Consider the following 16,988-nt stretch of genomic DNA (forward strand, 5'->3'; position numbering starts at 1 on the left):
AAGATGGAGATGCACATATTCAGAAGTCAGAGAAAGACAGATTACTGCTGAGTGAACAATGGCTGTATAAATATAATGACTTTGCCCTATATATTTTAGTAGTGTTCTCAACTTAAATAAAGCCTTAATAAAATTTTAAAAGCAGCAGAATTTCCCATCAAGCATGGGCAGAGGATCTGGCTTTGAAGCTGTTATCCTCTGTGGTTTCATTATGTCTGCTGAGCTCTGGGAGTTCCCCGTTGGCTCACAGAGCTGAAAATATGTGAGACCTGTGAAAAGGTCATTTGTGATACATGGTTTAATTTGTGACTTCTAGCACATCCACCCCCAAAAAAGGCAATGTGACCAGCTTTACAGGCATGCAATACTTGCAGCACAGTGTGCCTGAAGCACAAAGTGCTGTTAAAGGGCTATGGGTAAATAACCAATCTGTGACTTTATGCTTTTGCTTTTCCAGGCTATTGAAAACTTTGCAATGACAGTAAAAACAACAGCACAGATGCTACAGACCTTTGGAACAGACTTAGCAGAGACTGAACTTCCCAATGATGTGCAGTGCACAGAAGAGCTTCTCTCTTCACACACTGAGCACCACAGCAAGCTGAAGGTGATTGTTGCCCCATAATGGACAGGACATCCAGCAGTGTAATAGATGAGTTCTGATCTAACAAAATTCTCTGCCATCACTTGGCAGTCCATTGTCTGGAAAGCACTGAGGAGGACAGACACCTGGGTTCAGGAGGTCAATTTGATTCAGCTGTGGAAAAGGACATTTTACAACTTCAGGAATGATGGAATGAGGAAGTGTCACTTCCACCATGTGAGAGGGAGTAATGGGATCACATCTGGAATAGCATAGGCTCCTGATGAAGAGTTAATCAGAAAGGATGGACTTACATTGGAGCAGAAACACAACATCTGTGAGGATAGTCAGGAACTGACAGAATGATCTAACTAGATTATGACTGTTTTTTATTTAAAAAAAAGTTGGGGCTAGTTTAGCTGTGCAGAGTAATGATCAGAAGTAAATATTACTGCTGTCAACGAATGCCTTAGATTAAACACAAGATTAAAAATACTACTTAAGCTATATTAGCACAACAACAATTTTTATGGAAGAAATGTGCAGTGGGGGATTCATCATCTGAAGTTAATGTTTGAGCCTCATTGTCTTTCTTATTGCTCATCTTTCATGCTGGGAAAACACTTCTGTGGATGACTTCTTATAGCTGATGTACTATGGTTCAGCAAGGCACAATGTTCTTTGAAGAAATTCCATTAGAAGGTGCAATGTCTCAGCCCAGTCTTTTGGCTCACAATCTACAGCATACATTCAATTTGTGTAGAGTAATTTATTCTTCAAGTGGCCTGGTCAGATATGCAATCTGCTCAGAAATTACTCTATTCCTTTTCTCAGTTAAATTTAAAAAATTTAGGTCTCTGCATTTGCTAGCAAAACATACCACCTTTGGTAAGCCTTTATATTTTGTTTCAAGTATTTTTGTACCTATGAAAGAATCCTCCTTTTTGATTAATCTGTTGTTATCTAAGAGATGTGAGTGCTGTTAGAAGTAGATACAATTTGGTTTTTGGCTTTTTTTTTCCCCTCAGGATGAGCTGAAGCTAGCAGTGAAGCAGGGGGCCACCTTACTGACATGCATCCGGGAGCCAGTCACCCGAAGTGCCAACAGCAAACTCAGTCCAGATGAACTGGAAAATGTGGCCACAGTGGAAAGGTCAGTGGAGCTAGATTACCTTGTGCAACTTGCTAATTTACTCCTCAGAGATGCAAGTGTAATTTAAATAACTATGCAGGTTATAAATTACCACTGGTTCACCTACTCAGGATTTATTGGAGAGGTAAGTCAGAGAAGGGAATGGCTTAGAGGAGGTTACTTGATTAAATTGTCAAGGCAAGTTCAAACAAGTCCTGAATTTCTTGGTAATTTTGGTCAGACCACTAATTATCTGGCCAAAGATTGAATGTGGGACTTACTTTCCCCATAACATGTATGGCTTCCAAACTTTTGTGTCTGGTTAGAAAGTGGCACCTGAATCTCTGTGAGATGAGAGGGTGGTGTGTTTGTGGGTGTCTGTGGAAACACTGGGGGAAAAACAGATGAAGATGATACCTGAAACATTCTGTGTGTCACAGCTGCAGAGATACACAGAGAGAGAACCCCCTTTTCCTTCCTACAATGCTAGTTATTACCATCAAGCTTTTTGTCACCATGTAGAAGTTTCTGCTGTGCCATGTGATGCAGCGCAAGGGGAAATGCCATGCTGGAGTTTCAGCGTGCCTGAATTCACTGAGAACAAAGGTGCTAAAAGTAAAGCTGAGCTGATATTTTTCACTGAATACTTTAAAATCCTTTGAAAAGTCATTCCAAAGGAATTTGTGAATTCATCTTGAATTCAATGACTAGCTTTGATTAAAAAAAGTTTTCCAGGGACAGATTGAAAACAGAAATTTGGTTTTGAGAAGAATAGGAGGGAGCTATTGACATTTGCCCCAATAACTTGATGATTTCAGCACTCACTGATCCTTTATCTGCCCAAAGAATGCCCATCTATTGAAATACAAGATATTCAGAGAACACTTCGTTTTCATTTTTCTACTTGTTTAAAACTGTTCTACTTTGTAATTAATGAATCATTGAGAAACTGTGAGGATGACTCACTAGTCTGGAGTCAGGTATTTTACTGAAGATATGACACCTTGAGATTAATGTCTTTGCAAATAAATGTTACATCATTTATACAGAGTAAAACATTGTCCATAGGAGTCATTATGAGTTTCTAATCTATTGTTTTTAATGGACTGGGAAAAATGATTCAGTCCTTGCCTATTTCTGATGGGTGAAGAAAATTAACAAGTTGTAGAGTTCTGCTTTAATCATTCCATAAAATAATAATTGCATCATATTCAATCTGCATCAGTTGGAGATGAATTATCTTTGAAGCACTGGGTGGAAACTAGGGAGTGACAGCTGCCCTTGGCTGCCAGCACATGGAACAGCTCTGAGTCCCTCTTGCACATCAGGAGGCAGGACTATAAATGCCACAGTAGATCCATGTAGTTGTCACTCATTTGTCACATTCCTGCCTGTCCTACTGCAAATTTCATTCTGTTTTGCTTAAGGGAGAGTTGACACAGAACCCTCTTACAGAAGTGTAGGGCTCCTCACTATCTCCCTGCCCTACCTTCTACCATCAATAACTGTAACTTGAAAGAAGTGAACTATAGGAAATAAGTACATTCTGTTCATTATAATTTCTTAACAGGTTGTTGGCTCAGTTGGATGAAACAGAAAAAGCTTTTGATCAATTTTGGACCAAGCATCATCTAAAACTAGAACAGTGCCTGCAGCTTCGCCACTTTGAACACGATTTTAGAGAGGTATTTCTTTGTTCCTGCTGCCTAGCCTTCTCTTGTAAATAAGGTCAAATTCTACCCATACTTAGAGAATACTGGCAGTATAAAAAGGAGATTGGAAGAGAAGATGTTAATTGTGAAATAGGAAATGAATATTCAAAAATTAAAGTCTTGACAGCTTTCAGATGTCTTACAGCACTTGAATAAAACACAGTGAGGAAAGTGCCAGACTGTGAGGCCAAAATATGGAACACCAACATCTTGATAAATAATTTTGCATTTAGGTGTGAAGTTATCAAAAACAGATTCTTCTGTGATGGTAATTTTCCAATCTCACCAGAGTCAAGGGAATACAGCTCAGAAAGGCCGACTGTCAGCCCAGAGACTGGAGTAATACATATTCTGGAGTAATATAAACTTTGGAGTTACAGATTGTCAAAACTTTGTGGGCCTAATTAGTGAGAAGCAGGGAGACTCTTCGAAAAATATTTGGTTGATTTATTCCTTGGCTTTTCCATTTTGGAACAAGCTGAAAGACAGAACTTGAGTTGCAGACTCTTCTCAAAGGTGCAGGTGAATATTTGTTGTAATTTTTATTAGTATCTTGTGATGGGGTTTTGGGTGGGGTTATTTTGTTTTGGTTTTATGTTTTTGTTGTTGCTGTTTTTTAGGTAAAATTGACATTGGATAACCTCATGGAAACACAAGCAGGTTTTGTTGACATTGGAGACAGTGTGACTCGAGTGGAGAACCTTCTAAAGGAACAGAAACATCTGGAAGAGAAAGGACAGGTTTGCAATCAATTTAGTATTCTAGCTGCTAGAGACATGGTATTCTAGACACTTCTTTGTCACCGTCCTTTTTTTTTGTCCAGACTTACTATTTCTCATAAGTCATTACTTTAAACTGCAAAACACAGATCGTAACTTCCAGAAGCCAGGGTTGTTCAGACCCAGTAGTTCCATTTTATTACTTGGAAAGCTAGGGGAAAAAGTAGGGAAAAACCTTGTATAATGATGTCTTCAGTATGGGAGAAAGGACTCCATAACCTCAGCAGGCAACCTGTTCCGGTGTTTGGTCACCCTCAGAACAAAAAAGTGCTTCCTGATGTCCAGATGGAAGCTCTCGAGTTTCAGTGTACTCATTGACATTGAGGTTGGCCTTCAATGTAAATATAAAGTAAGACATATCAGCTATATTAATATTCCAAACCTTTCCCAACCTCCAGGCTACAGGAAGAGTTACAAAGATGGATTGTCCTTAATATGCATGTCATTCTAACTTAGGCTTTTTCTCATTAATTTCACAGGAACCTTTGGAGAAGGCCCAGTCTTTAGCTCTCCATGGAGAACAGCTCATCCAAAACAACCATTATGCAGTTGACTCCATTAGACCAAAGTGTGTTGAACTCAGGCGGATTTGTGATGACTTTACCAATGAGACCAAGAAAAAGTATGATATTTTGGGAAAGTCTCTTGAGCTGCATAAGCAGTTAGATAAGGTGAGCAAACCTTCTCAGATAACAGCTCTGGTAAGGTTCTACTAAAAATGAAGGGCTTTCTAAGCTCAGGTAATTATGATGAAGATAAAAAGTTGAGTTTGGTTTTTCTCCATTTCATTCAGTAAATGTTACCATGAATATTGGAGCTTTGCATTAGTTCAGCAAGTTCAGTTCTGCATATGCTGATGGGGTGACTTTTGGGCAGGAACTGCTGCATGCTATGAGTAACATTGATTCCCTTTAATGACATGCTAGGGCAAATCTGTTTTTCATAGTGTAAAAGCAACACCTGGCAACTTGGACTGACAGTGATGACAAATACATCTTCCCCTACTTTTCTTTAAAGGCAAGCCAATGGTGTGAAGCTGGAATCTACCTCTTAGCTTCCCAAGCTGTGGACAAGTGCCAGTCACAAGAGGGAGCTGAAACTGCACTCGTTGAAATTGAGAAGTTCTTGGTAACAGCTAAGGAACACCAGCTCTCCAACCCAAAGGAGTTCTACAATCAGTTTGACATGATCCTCACCCCTGAAATAAAGGTAGAACCCCTCAGATGTGCTCACTTAGAAGTTAAAAATTTCCAGTAGCTTTGTCCATGAGAGTGCACTGGACTACACTTGATTCTGCTAAAATACGCCTCTTTCCCTACTCTAAAAGGGCACAGAGGTCAGTATTTGTGGCAGTCAGCTTTACTCATAGGAGTAGTCATGCAACACATATGTCATTTTCTTCAGAGCAGTGCTAGAAACACTGCTTGAATCACCATGTCTTGGTCAGTGAAACTGCGATCTGGGCAGAATGCCTGGACTGGGCTGCAGTAAAATGCTGCACAGTGTGATGATCTCCAGCTCTAGTCTGAGTCTGGTAATACAAATCCTTTCTTCACTTGCTCAGTCCAGTGCTGACAACCATTTGTTGTTTGCCTTTTCTTTGTCAAGGCCAATGCCCAAAGAATTGTACAAAAACTCGAAGATGTACAAGAAATGTTTGACAAGAGGCAAGTAAGCCTGAAGAAGCTGGCAGCCAAACAGACTCGGCCAGTACAACCTGTTGCTCCACATCCTGAATCTTCCCCAAAGCGAGCATCACCAAAGATTACCAGACCAGCAACAGTAGGTAGGCCATGAGCAGCTGCTTTCAGACTCACACCAATGTTTTGTCCACATGGTCATGTATGATTTTTGTTATCAGAATGATCATTTGAATTTGATGTGCAGTGTCAGCCTTGTAGGTCCAGCTAGTAAAAATGAATATGAAATATCTCTCACTGCAGCAAGGGTGAACCAAAAAACCCACCAGGTTTCTCTTCCTAAGTCTGATCTACAGAGTACATCTCTATACTGTGTCTCAGTGTGTCATGTATTGCTAATTCTCAAATACTCAAGCCAGGGTAGTCAATGCAAGCTTGCAATAAGAACCTCTTCTACACTGCAGCTAATGTAATGTGAATATTTGCCTTTCAAGTGCAATAATTCCTCAGGTTTCAATCAGATATCTGCAAAATTAAGGGTTCATGAGTGAGTAACACTGATTAATTTGTGGAATTTTTGTTTTTACCCCTCTACTTAGATGTTAGTTCACTTTCTACCTTGTCCTCTGCTAACTATAGAAGCTGAACATTGCTTGTTTGGAAACTACTGAAAGTTCCTGATTTGAGGTTACCGTGTGCATTTAACCAAGATAGCTCTTTTCTGCAAAAGGAACATGGCTGAAGCTAATTTGAAACAGTGTATCCTGTACATCAGCCACCCCGTGGGGTGCAGGGGGCCAGAAAGGGTTGTCCCTTTGGAACTCTTAGGGCTGTTCAAAAGGGAAACCTTTAGCAAAAAGCCTTAAAAAACCCTCTAACTTGCATGAAGAACATTCAATAAACTGCTTTCTCAACAGGAAGATGGCCAGTAGCCTGACAGTTTTGCTTTCTAGGCATACAAGCACAGTCACACCAATATTGCTCCTCAATATTCATCCTTTCTTCCAAAGGAAAATCATCCTCTTTCCATTCCCATGCTGGTTTGACATCTGTACATTTTTTCCCTAAATCATGTTATCTGTGTTTCTCATACACAGTTTCATTCCTACCTCAAGTTTCAGCTTCTCTTTTGGTTTAAGGCAAGCTGAGAACACAACGCTTGTGAAGAGGTCCTGCTGTGCCACACACACCTCCTCCAGCACTGCGCTCCCCTCTTGCACTGGGGCGGGCAGTTTGCTGGAGTTGTGATTTACCTTGAAAACTGAATAAACAGACTGCAGAACTGTAGTAGTTCTTTTCCCATTGCATGAGTTAGAGAAGTTCAGGGAGCTCTGGAGATCACACAGCCCAGTCACCTGCTCCAAGCAGCATTAATGTCAGAGTTCATCAGATTGCTCCCTGCATGGCCACAAGTGCTCAAGCAAAGGAATTTGCAGAAAATGGGGTTATGGGTCAGTAGGTCAGAGCCAGTTAGTGCCTGTCACTGGCACCACAGTTTGATGGCTTTCACCTACTGTGAAACTGCATCTTCAGGCTAAAAGCTGATCTTGCCATTCTGTTTATGCATGCAGTCTCTTGAACTTCTTCCTGAACTTCTTTCTTGTCATTTTAGCACAGTAGCAGATTTTTAAATTAAATTGTTGATATAGATAGAACCTTATAGAACAGGCACTAGGTTATGACAGTGCTCTAAGTTTTTATTCTTGTTCATACAGCCCATCCCACATACCGTCAGCTCTTTCAGAGTCATGAGATGCTCCCTTCCTCTGTCCCTTGAATTACAGTTCATGATGGTACAACCCCATATAGGGTAACTGTGTGACAAGGCTTAGCCTTTACTGTCCTGTTGCAAAATAATAGGTAGGTGAAATTTATTTTCAGATGCTGCTTCGGTTGTGAGGAGGTGCAAAGTGCAACCCAGTCCTGTTCAGACATTGATAAGCAGACTGCCATTTCATTCAGGTTCTTGAAGGTGGCTGACTGAGAGTACCTCTGTACAAAGAAACAGAACTGCCTATCTACAAGTATCTACAGCTCATCCAGGGACTCACAGTCAGTGACTTTAACAGCCATGAACAGTACATGTGTATGCCCTTTCCCTCAGAATGCCAAAGCACTTGGGAAGTACTGGTAGTTTTTTAACCTCTGTTTTTCAGAAATAAAGCTGAAGCAGATAAACCGAGGAATTCACCAAGGTGTTTCACAGTCTGACTCTGAAATGTGTCTGAGAATAGAAACAAGGACACTGAGTCCTATTCCAAGGCTGAAAATGAGGCTTTGAAATTCTGCTCTTCTTGAAGCTACCCTCTTTTGGACTTTCCTCTGCGTCCTTTCTTCACATTCATGGCATCAAAGCACTATCAGTACTTACTTATAGGAAGAATTTATTGAGCAACATCTTGAAAACCTGAGAGAGGCTCAGAGCACCTTCTCAAAACAGGTTTTGTAACTCATTTTTCATTTGTTACCCAGGACATACCTGAATGCTTGCAAAATAGAATATGACAACAGGGAAATACCATGTTCCTAGACTGTGTAAATACAAAGGCAAGCAAAATCAATAAAATGTGGTAAACAGAAATAGAAGACCAGAAAGAAAGGCTTTTGTCCCCAGGCAGCAGAGTAACAATACCATGGCAGCACTGGGGTGGTTGGTCTGTGAAAGGAAAAGAAGTTACATTTGTTCCAGAATAGATTTTTTTTTGTTCTTCCTTGCTGACTATCCATTTTCCTAACAGGGATCAGTAGGGAAAATTCAGTCCAATTCAGGGTGCTAATGGAAAAATCTTCACAGATATGAAGGCTCAGACATTAAATACTCCATTATTGTAACTGTAAGTCTTTCCATTTTACATGGACAAATACATAGGCAAAGATGGATTTTCTGCACACAGGCACAGCTGATACCATGTCTGAGAGAAAGAGCAGGTTTCTGTTGGGGAAGTGACGGTCACAGTTTCATGTCACTTTCTTATGGCTTCTGGTGAATCTCAGCAATCTTTTTGCTTAGTGAAGATCAAGAAAGGCAGCTGAGTTGACTTTCCTTCAGTCAACACTTTTCTGTGGGTCTGGAAACTCTGAAGAAAAGTTTTAGATTATTCTCAATTTTGCTCGATGCTTCTGGTTTTACAAGTGGACTTCTATATTTTGCCGGACAGGCCTGTTCAAGACTGAAGTACTAGTTCTGGAATTATTATGATGCTGAAAATCTGTGCCAACTGTATTTGGTGCATGTTTTAGCTGTGAGAACTTGATTAAATATTATTGACAGATCAACCCTGAAAAGGCAGAAAACTCTGTTGACCTTTTTATAATAAGAGCCTTGAAAATATTTAAGTAGCATGTATGACACCTTATTTTAAGGAGAATTCTGTTTTCTCCCAGTGGAAGCTGCTTGAATACTGCTAATGGCTACATTTGACCCTATGTCTGTTGGGAGAAAAGAAGTGGCACTTGATAGGAAAATATTTTTGCTCTGATTCACTTCTGAAGGCATAATTTTTTTATGATTTGACTACATGTTTGTTCTCTGCATTTCTGTGCAAAACTCTTAAGCATGGAGTGAATTAGAATAGGTCCACAGAATCAAACCACAGAGCCTGTCAGGCACAATGAGATAGATGAACTACAGAATTGTAAAGGATAATACAAGCTATTAGAAATTACTGCAGTTAGCATTTATCTATTTTAATTTGCTTGTAATTCTCCCAAACTCTTACTCTTTGAAATGAAACTTTCCCAAAGGCTATTCCTTCCGCCTCACATGCTCTTGGAAAATTTCAGTAAAAGATGATTTGGCCATCTCAATGATTGTGGTTAGGAAAAATGTCTTGCTTTAGTTACCTTTCTGGCAAAAGTTGGAACATGGCAGCACAAAGTGCTATAAAATATTCACCTGGAGAGCTCTTTGTGTGCAACATAAATGTGAAATTCAGGAGCAGAGATGTCAAAATTTCTGTGAGCTTCTTAAACAAATAACATGTTTAAGAGCACATTGCACATACAAAATCCGTGACTCACCATACAAGCATCTTAGATGGCCAGCTTGGAACACAAGATTCATAAGTGAGGAACACAGCTGGAGCCTTTTCAGTTCTTTAAATAATAAAATTTAAGCTGGTTCCATCTCAGTTAAATGTATACAACTGCTCATTGGATCCAGTCCAGAATTCCTCACAGTCACTAGTGCATAACACTCACTAACTAATAACATCTGGACAGAGGATAAAGGAAGAATTTCTTGCAAGAGTCTGGGGATGTGTGCAGGGGAAGTGAGGCTGTGGAGAGATTAGCTGACTCAGAAGAGATGGTGCATGTCACTTTCATGAATGGTTTGAGAAACCACTAATTTCTATGGTTCAGTATGTTTCTATAGTTGAAGTTTCAGTTTTGTAGCTGTGGGACTGCTATTACACTTGGGCCAGTCTGAGGCAACCAAGTAGTGATTCCTTGTACAAGAGTATTCCTCATTCTGTGCTTCTTATACCAGGAGATTTTCAGGGGACTTGACAGAAATTTTTCTAGAGCAAAGAAGTCTAAATTATATTGCCTAAGAATAGCAAAGTCTTTCTGTCCTAAGCCATTAAGTGACAAACCATAGATGCTCTGGTGTTTCTTTAGTTGCCTAAACATTGTTTTGTCATCACCAGCATTCAAAACAGCAATTAAGCCACTTCAGACTCATGTTTCTGTTGGACAGCATGAGCAGCAAGCCCCAATAAAGTTTAGCAGACTAGTTGTTTCCATGCGTGTTCTTGCCAAAAGAAATTGATTCTGCTGTAGGTGATTAGTGAGAATGCACAAACCCATACAGAAAACAGATGGAAATACATGTGATGGGGGAATTTCCCCCAAACCTGAATGTAAAGTGTGACATTTACTAGAGGGGGGGTTGGAAAATCTTACAGGTGGTGAATATGTATCGTAACCCTTGATTATGACCTGTGTCTCTTGCTAGCTAATGAGTTACACTTATTCTAGCAGCAGCCAACTTAGAGTCACTTACCCAAGTGAACTAACTCGGCTGTCTCTGAGCACCTGGGAGCTGCCCACAGTTCTGTCTGTCCCTCAGTGGGGGATGCAGCCCCCTCTGTAAGAGATCAGCACCTCAGAGATGGTGCCTGTGTCCTGCCACACAGGAGCAGGGAGGGAAATGGTGAAACCACAGCTTTTTCTCACAAGCAGCCCAGCAAGTTTTCCTCACTGAGTTTATTTCAATCTTATAGGGGTGGAGAGACTGCAAAGTAAAACAGAGCACATGAGTCTCTGTCATTTTCTAGCAGCTTTAGGGACAGCACAGCCCATTTACCATTTGCTGTAGGCTAAATAATGCAACAGTGATTCCATTCTTTTCATGCAACTTGTTCATAAAAAAACAGTAAGCAGTACTGTAGCCCCATTGGAAAAGTGTAGTGGTGCTCCTGGTGAATGCAAGTGACAGACCCAAACTCTGCTTTACCATGGCCTTTGACAATATTTGCTTTAAAAGCAGCATCAAGCAATTTAAAATATTAATGAATTCAAAATGAAATCATCATTATGTATCATCCAGGGGAGTACTGTGAAACAACAGGATGAAAACAACCTAGAAGCCATGCAGACATTAGATCATTTCTAGTTTTCCTTTGTTCCTGTGCCTTTATTCTTTCAATAGGCAGCTCAACACTATAATTTTCAGCTTCTTCAACAAGACAAGACTGTACTGACCTTGAAACAGCCAACTGAATTTTGTAAGGGAGTTTCCCTTATATTTCCAGTTCCACAGTAATTAGTGCAATAATAATTGGCAGGTATTTTGGCTATTTCTTTCTGTCCTGCTCCAGAAACTACTTAAATGCAGTGACATGTAGCAGTCTCTGACTATGGGCTAGTCAATAACTGAAAATTCTCCAAATCATAACCAAAGCAGCTTGTTTCCTATTTTCAGTTCATTTCTGGGTCAAATTGGAAAGGAAAGTTTGCTGTGTCAATATGAATCAATTCAGCTGAATTTGATGGCTTTCTTATCTTGTACCTGTCTCCTTTTCTGAAATATATCACACTCAAAAAGCCAAGACTCAAATTGTGAACTGACCTGAGTAATTTGCTACTGGATCCAGGAGCACCTGCAGTTTGGCTTCCTGTGAATGTCATCTTTCATTTAAACTTCCCTGCGCTCTCTTTCCTGAATCACTTGGAGCTTTCTCAGCTTGTAAATGGTGATCCGTACATCAAAGTTGTAATTGATTTCCACTTTTTCTGCTGATTGCTTTTAGCAAGGGTTTTCACATCAGTATCAACCATCCCTTCAAGCTACAAAATTTTCTGATTAATGTATAAGCCAAACAGCTTGGTATTGCTGACTAGGGTCTTCTAAGCAAAAGTCCTCATGTTTCCTGAAGTTATTTCCATTGTTTCCCTTTATTTCCATGACATATCCATAAAAATTGTGGATTACATTGTAGAGCAATCTAGTGGACTGAAGTCAGATTTAGAGAGGGCAACTAAACACTGGCAGCATATCTAGGGTATTCAGGTGTGGGTCAGATTATGAAACAATGTCCTGGTGGCCAAGTCTTATATCTGTTTACTTCATGCTGATTTTTCAAGGTATAAATAGCATATAGTTGGGAGAAGCTCCAGAAGGTAATAGTTTTTAGTGTAGTAGGTCTGACCACATCCTATTTTGTCATGATCATGGTAGGTGAGACTTCTTGGCTAAATAGAATCTCCAGGGTTTATCAATACAAAAAAAAGGGTGAATTTGCTGATGTTTATAGACACTTTACTCAGAGAATGGGGTCATGGAAAAACACATAAAAGGACCCATTTGAAAACTTACCAAATATTCTGGTTTTGCCAACAGTAGCAGTCACCTCCCTGCAGATTAGAAAGGTATGAAGAAGTTTGACAGTCAGGATCAATAGCTTCCATGTGCTGCATCTTGCATCTTTTTGTTCCCTTGGTTCCAAAATGTCAGTACACCACTTTTTGGGTGAAATAAAAACACCTTTGAGAGATCAAATACTACTTCAGGGAAAGCTTACTTGGGGATGGGAGAAAAGTATTTCTTGGAAGTAGTGCTCAAAATCAAAACAAGTTCCCTGCTGTATATTCTGATAGAGTGATGGAAGAGCCAAAAAGGGACATTTGCATTTCATCTCAGTCCTGGGAACCACAAGAATTCTCTACCTTGTGAATTATTAGTGAATAATTCTAATATTCTCTAATTATTAGAGAATTAGAGAATTCTCTAATATTCTCTAATTATAGAGAGAATAATTAGCTGCTAATTATAGCTGCTGGTGACTGCCAAATTTCACTGTCCATTGAGGAAACTTTCTAGTATGGAGTCATTGTGAGGAGGTAACAGGCATGAAATGGGCATTGCCAAGTCCTTATGTCATTCAGCATTGGATAAATCCAAGAAGATTTAGGGAAGAGTTGGAGAGAGGCAGCTTTAATTAATTCTCTTCCCAGCTGTGTGATAAGGCTGTTGAAAAGACACAGCATAAAAGAAATGTCAGCTAGCATTATTATTGTCTGTGAAACTCATATGTTGTCTTTTTATCTGAATATAATTTCAAGTGCTTCTATGTGCTTCTTTTTCCCTTCTTTAAAAACTACTTTAAAAGAATATATAATGAGAAGGGCACTTAAAACTGTGTTAAGGTGTTTCTTTTAAAAAAGTATTCAGACCTCTCCTACGTCAAACCTTTGATACCATGTCCTCCTCATTCAAAGATGTCTGCATCTTTTTTACTATATCCCTCAGCTTCTCCCAAAGAAGAAAATTACTATCAAGACCCTCAACACTTCAAAACATTAAACTTGGTGAAATGTTCTTAAACAAAATGTTGCCAGATGCATTTGAAAGCACCAGCTTTTATTCTTAGAAAAAGTGTTTGTTCAATTAGAAAGTTTTGCCAGAAAAGAGGGACTTAACCTCAATTTTGTTCCTTGTTGCCTGACCCAGATTCTTTCAGCATTTCATTTTGCTTTCATACATGTTTTTCACCCATGACATGAATAGCTGCCTATATCAATTCAGCAACAAAGAAAAGGGAAAGTACTGTTGGCCTTGTATTTGCATGTGCTGTGAACTCATTACCAATCTAAAACAAAGATAAAGCTGTAACAGATATTATTTTCTGCTCAAATATATGATTCCCCTTCTCACAGTTCATTCTAACCCTTTGCTTTGGACAGCAGGCTCAGCACAGGTGGTTTTGTTGTTAAGAATAACTTTCCAGTAGCCTCAGACACCTGTGTCAGCTGGAGCTCTCAGAGCCTACAAGGGCCACCAAATCTGACAGAACAGGGCATATTCTGAAATAATATCCTTAGATTCTGTCCTTACACACCTGTCATTGTGCCTTGCTGAACTCCTGTGATTACTCTTCTGAGAGTTGTTCATCTAATGAAACCTTACAGGGAACAATCCCTTAATCCAACATCAATCAGCAAACCATTACCAAGAACGAAATTTCCTGGGAACCCACACAAACAAACTATGCAAGTGACAATTACCCAAGTTGGTATAGCTGGCTAACATTTACCTGTGCTGTCCAAAAGATGGTTTGCTCAGGGGAAGCCAAACCAAAGTAATCCTTACTGTGGAGCTGAAGATGCCAATTTGAGACACAACACAGCACTGAACAAGGGAACCCATCCCTTGTTCCATCCGGTCCATCACTGCTCCAGCACAGCTCAGTTCTCTAAGCCAAGTCTCATTTACCACTTTGTTCATTGGTTTTATTAAGAAATAAAAATTTAACTTTTAGCATATTTTCTAATATTACTTTCTTTTTTACTCTTTTAGCTACTAACAGGAGGTCTACAGAAATTTCCTGCCCTCCAAAGACTGTTTCTGAAGTAGAGTTATCAAAAAAGAAAAGCATTAAGAAGACAAAAGGTGGAATTAAGGTAGGATTAGCTGTCATTTGGGGACATCCCATATTGTGAGAGAACTCAGAACCACATAAATATAGATTTATATACCTATACTTGGAATTAAAATAAACCTGGAGTATTTCTAAGTTAACTCTCTGATAAGGACGAGCTACTTTGGCCCAACTTGTCTGTTACCCACACCCCTGACTTGCCTATACATTTCATCTTTATTCCTCTAAAGCTGAAAGCAAAAATTAAATGCAGTATTTTCATTTTCTGAAATGGCCAGCACAACCCACTACAGTAATAAGCACAGAATAAAACACAGTTATCAGCAGGAACATACAGGTGGTCTCCCCTTTGCCTAAACTCACAGAAAGTGACTTTAGAATCAGTTTTACTCTCATCAGTAATGCATGTAATCAGATGCATTCCTCCCATGTGGTTAGGTGTATGCAGCAACACGGTATATCTTTATAAAACATCCATTCATTAATTTTTAAATCCACTTCCCAAGACTACAATGCAAATTATGCCTCCCCTGCCTTTCCTCCCATTGTTCTGATAATAGCTCAGATGAGGACAGTTCATTACTGGATTCCATCAATATCATCAACCCGCTAAATAATTTAGAAAGTAGAATGTAAGAATCAACCCTTAAAAATTAAAGTGCTCAGGAACTTGGATTCTGCTGGGATTTAGATATTGGCTTGGATTAACAGCAAACTCAGCAGATGGGTTGTTTAACTGAATTTGAAGAGATTGGCTTTTGACTAAGTGCAAGTAGTGCTTGGTGCTCTTAAAGCTGCAGGCAAAAGGAGGGAAAAGACTGCTTAAAATTTGCCTGGAGAGCACTTGAAATGATCCAATTCTGCAAGACTTGACAAGGGAGTGTGTGAGTATATATCAAAACAAACACAAGCTGTGCAAAAGCTCTGTTTCAGCCTGGGCACGGGCTCTGCACAGGTACCTGTGCTCAGCACTGCCTCACCCAACACTGCTGCCGGGACACAGACACTTCTCAGAGGCACACGGAGGAGTCACAGATTTCTCCACAGGGCATTCTACAAAGAAATCTGAAAATATTCTACATTTTCTACAAAGACATTCTACAAAGACTCTGAAGTCTTTGGGTTGGCTTCAGACAGGAAATGAAAAAATAGTATTCAAGAGTCTAAGGAACAGATTATTATGCCCGTAATTATCTACACAAGGAGATAATTCACCTTCTGTGGTGCAAGAATATAATGACTTTGCCTGGAGTAAGGAATGCCTCCATGCCAACACTGAGCAAGGACAGAGAATATAAATAGGAGATATTTCTGCACATCTAGATTTCAATTATTTGGACTTGTCTAGTGACTTTCTAGGTTAGGTAGGATATGGTTTCTATTCTTTCAAAGAGTTAAAGTTCTCTTAATAAAAGCATCAACAATTTAAGTATTTTCAGTTTTAACATGTCCTTCTCATTCAGATTGAAGTGATGCATGAAGCCAGTCAAGGAGGATCTAGCAGAGTCCTGGTGACCAGTGAAAGTGATGAGAACTTGTCATCAAGGAGGAGGTAAGGCTGCACATATGAGCCACTATATTTTTTACTTCTTAGAATGCAAATTACTGCATTTATAGTACATTCTCTATAACCTCTTTGAAGTTCACCAAGTTTAATAAATAATTAGCAATAATGAAGTCACTGAGATGCTTACAGCCCTGCATTTATACCAAGTCTATCAGATGCAAAAGCAAATAAGTTATCTTTTGTTTGGGTTGGGGCTTTTTTAAAGGGTTTTTTCTCTTAGAAGCATTAAGTACAAGACATGAGAGAAGAAGTCATTAGAATAAGCCTTGCAAGTATTTACAAAAACCCCTGGTGTTAAAAGATCCTCTCATGGCATTCAGAATATTCACATTTGACTATATATCTCTGAGGGGCTTCTGGATTTTTTAACTGCAAGCTCAAGTTTCTGCAAAATCTTAAGATTATTAACGATGCATTCTAAAGTACCAGATACTTAAATCACTTACTTCAACAAAAAGCATCAAGCAAACCAAATTTTAGGCCAAAGGGCCCAGAAAACAAAAAACCCACAACAAAACCCACCCTTCAAGAAGCCAAATGCCACCATCCTGACTTCATTTCCTTTGTTCTCTTCTTCACTATCATTTAGATAATTCATGCTTTAGTTATGCCCCTGTCTCATACACTGGAGTTACCTGATGCAAATGACTCAATTTCTAGAAACCCTAACTTGATACATTATGTCAGACAAAT

At 39.4% G+C, this 16,988-nt stretch overlaps 1 protein-coding gene across 2 annotated transcripts in view; it reads left to right on the forward strand.

The window, feature by feature from the left end:
- The window catches only part of MCF2L2 (MCF.2 cell line derived transforming sequence-like 2), a 119,561-nt gene that overhangs the window by 24,504 nt on the left and 78,069 nt on the right, over positions 1 to 16,988 (forward strand). For both annotated transcript variants that reach the window (XM_058844220.1, XM_058844221.1), the window contains exons 7-15: positions 458 to 607; positions 1,612 to 1,736; positions 3,286 to 3,400; positions 4,048 to 4,167; positions 4,686 to 4,877; positions 5,224 to 5,415; positions 5,815 to 5,992; positions 14,647 to 14,750; positions 16,192 to 16,280. In XM_058844220.1, coding sequence (XP_058700203.1) covers positions 458 to 607; positions 1,612 to 1,736; positions 3,286 to 3,400; positions 4,048 to 4,167; positions 4,686 to 4,877; positions 5,224 to 5,415; positions 5,815 to 5,992; positions 14,647 to 14,750; positions 16,192 to 16,280 — 1,265 coding nt within the window. The remainder of the gene's footprint in view (positions 1 to 457; positions 608 to 1,611; positions 1,737 to 3,285; positions 3,401 to 4,047; positions 4,168 to 4,685; positions 4,878 to 5,223; positions 5,416 to 5,814; positions 5,993 to 14,646; positions 14,751 to 16,191; positions 16,281 to 16,988) is intronic.

This window comes from Poecile atricapillus, chromosome 8 (genome assembly GCF_030490865.1).
Source record: "Poecile atricapillus isolate bPoeAtr1 chromosome 8, bPoeAtr1.hap1, whole genome shotgun sequence".
NCBI lineage: Eukaryota > Metazoa > Chordata > Aves > Passeriformes > Paridae > Poecile > Poecile atricapillus.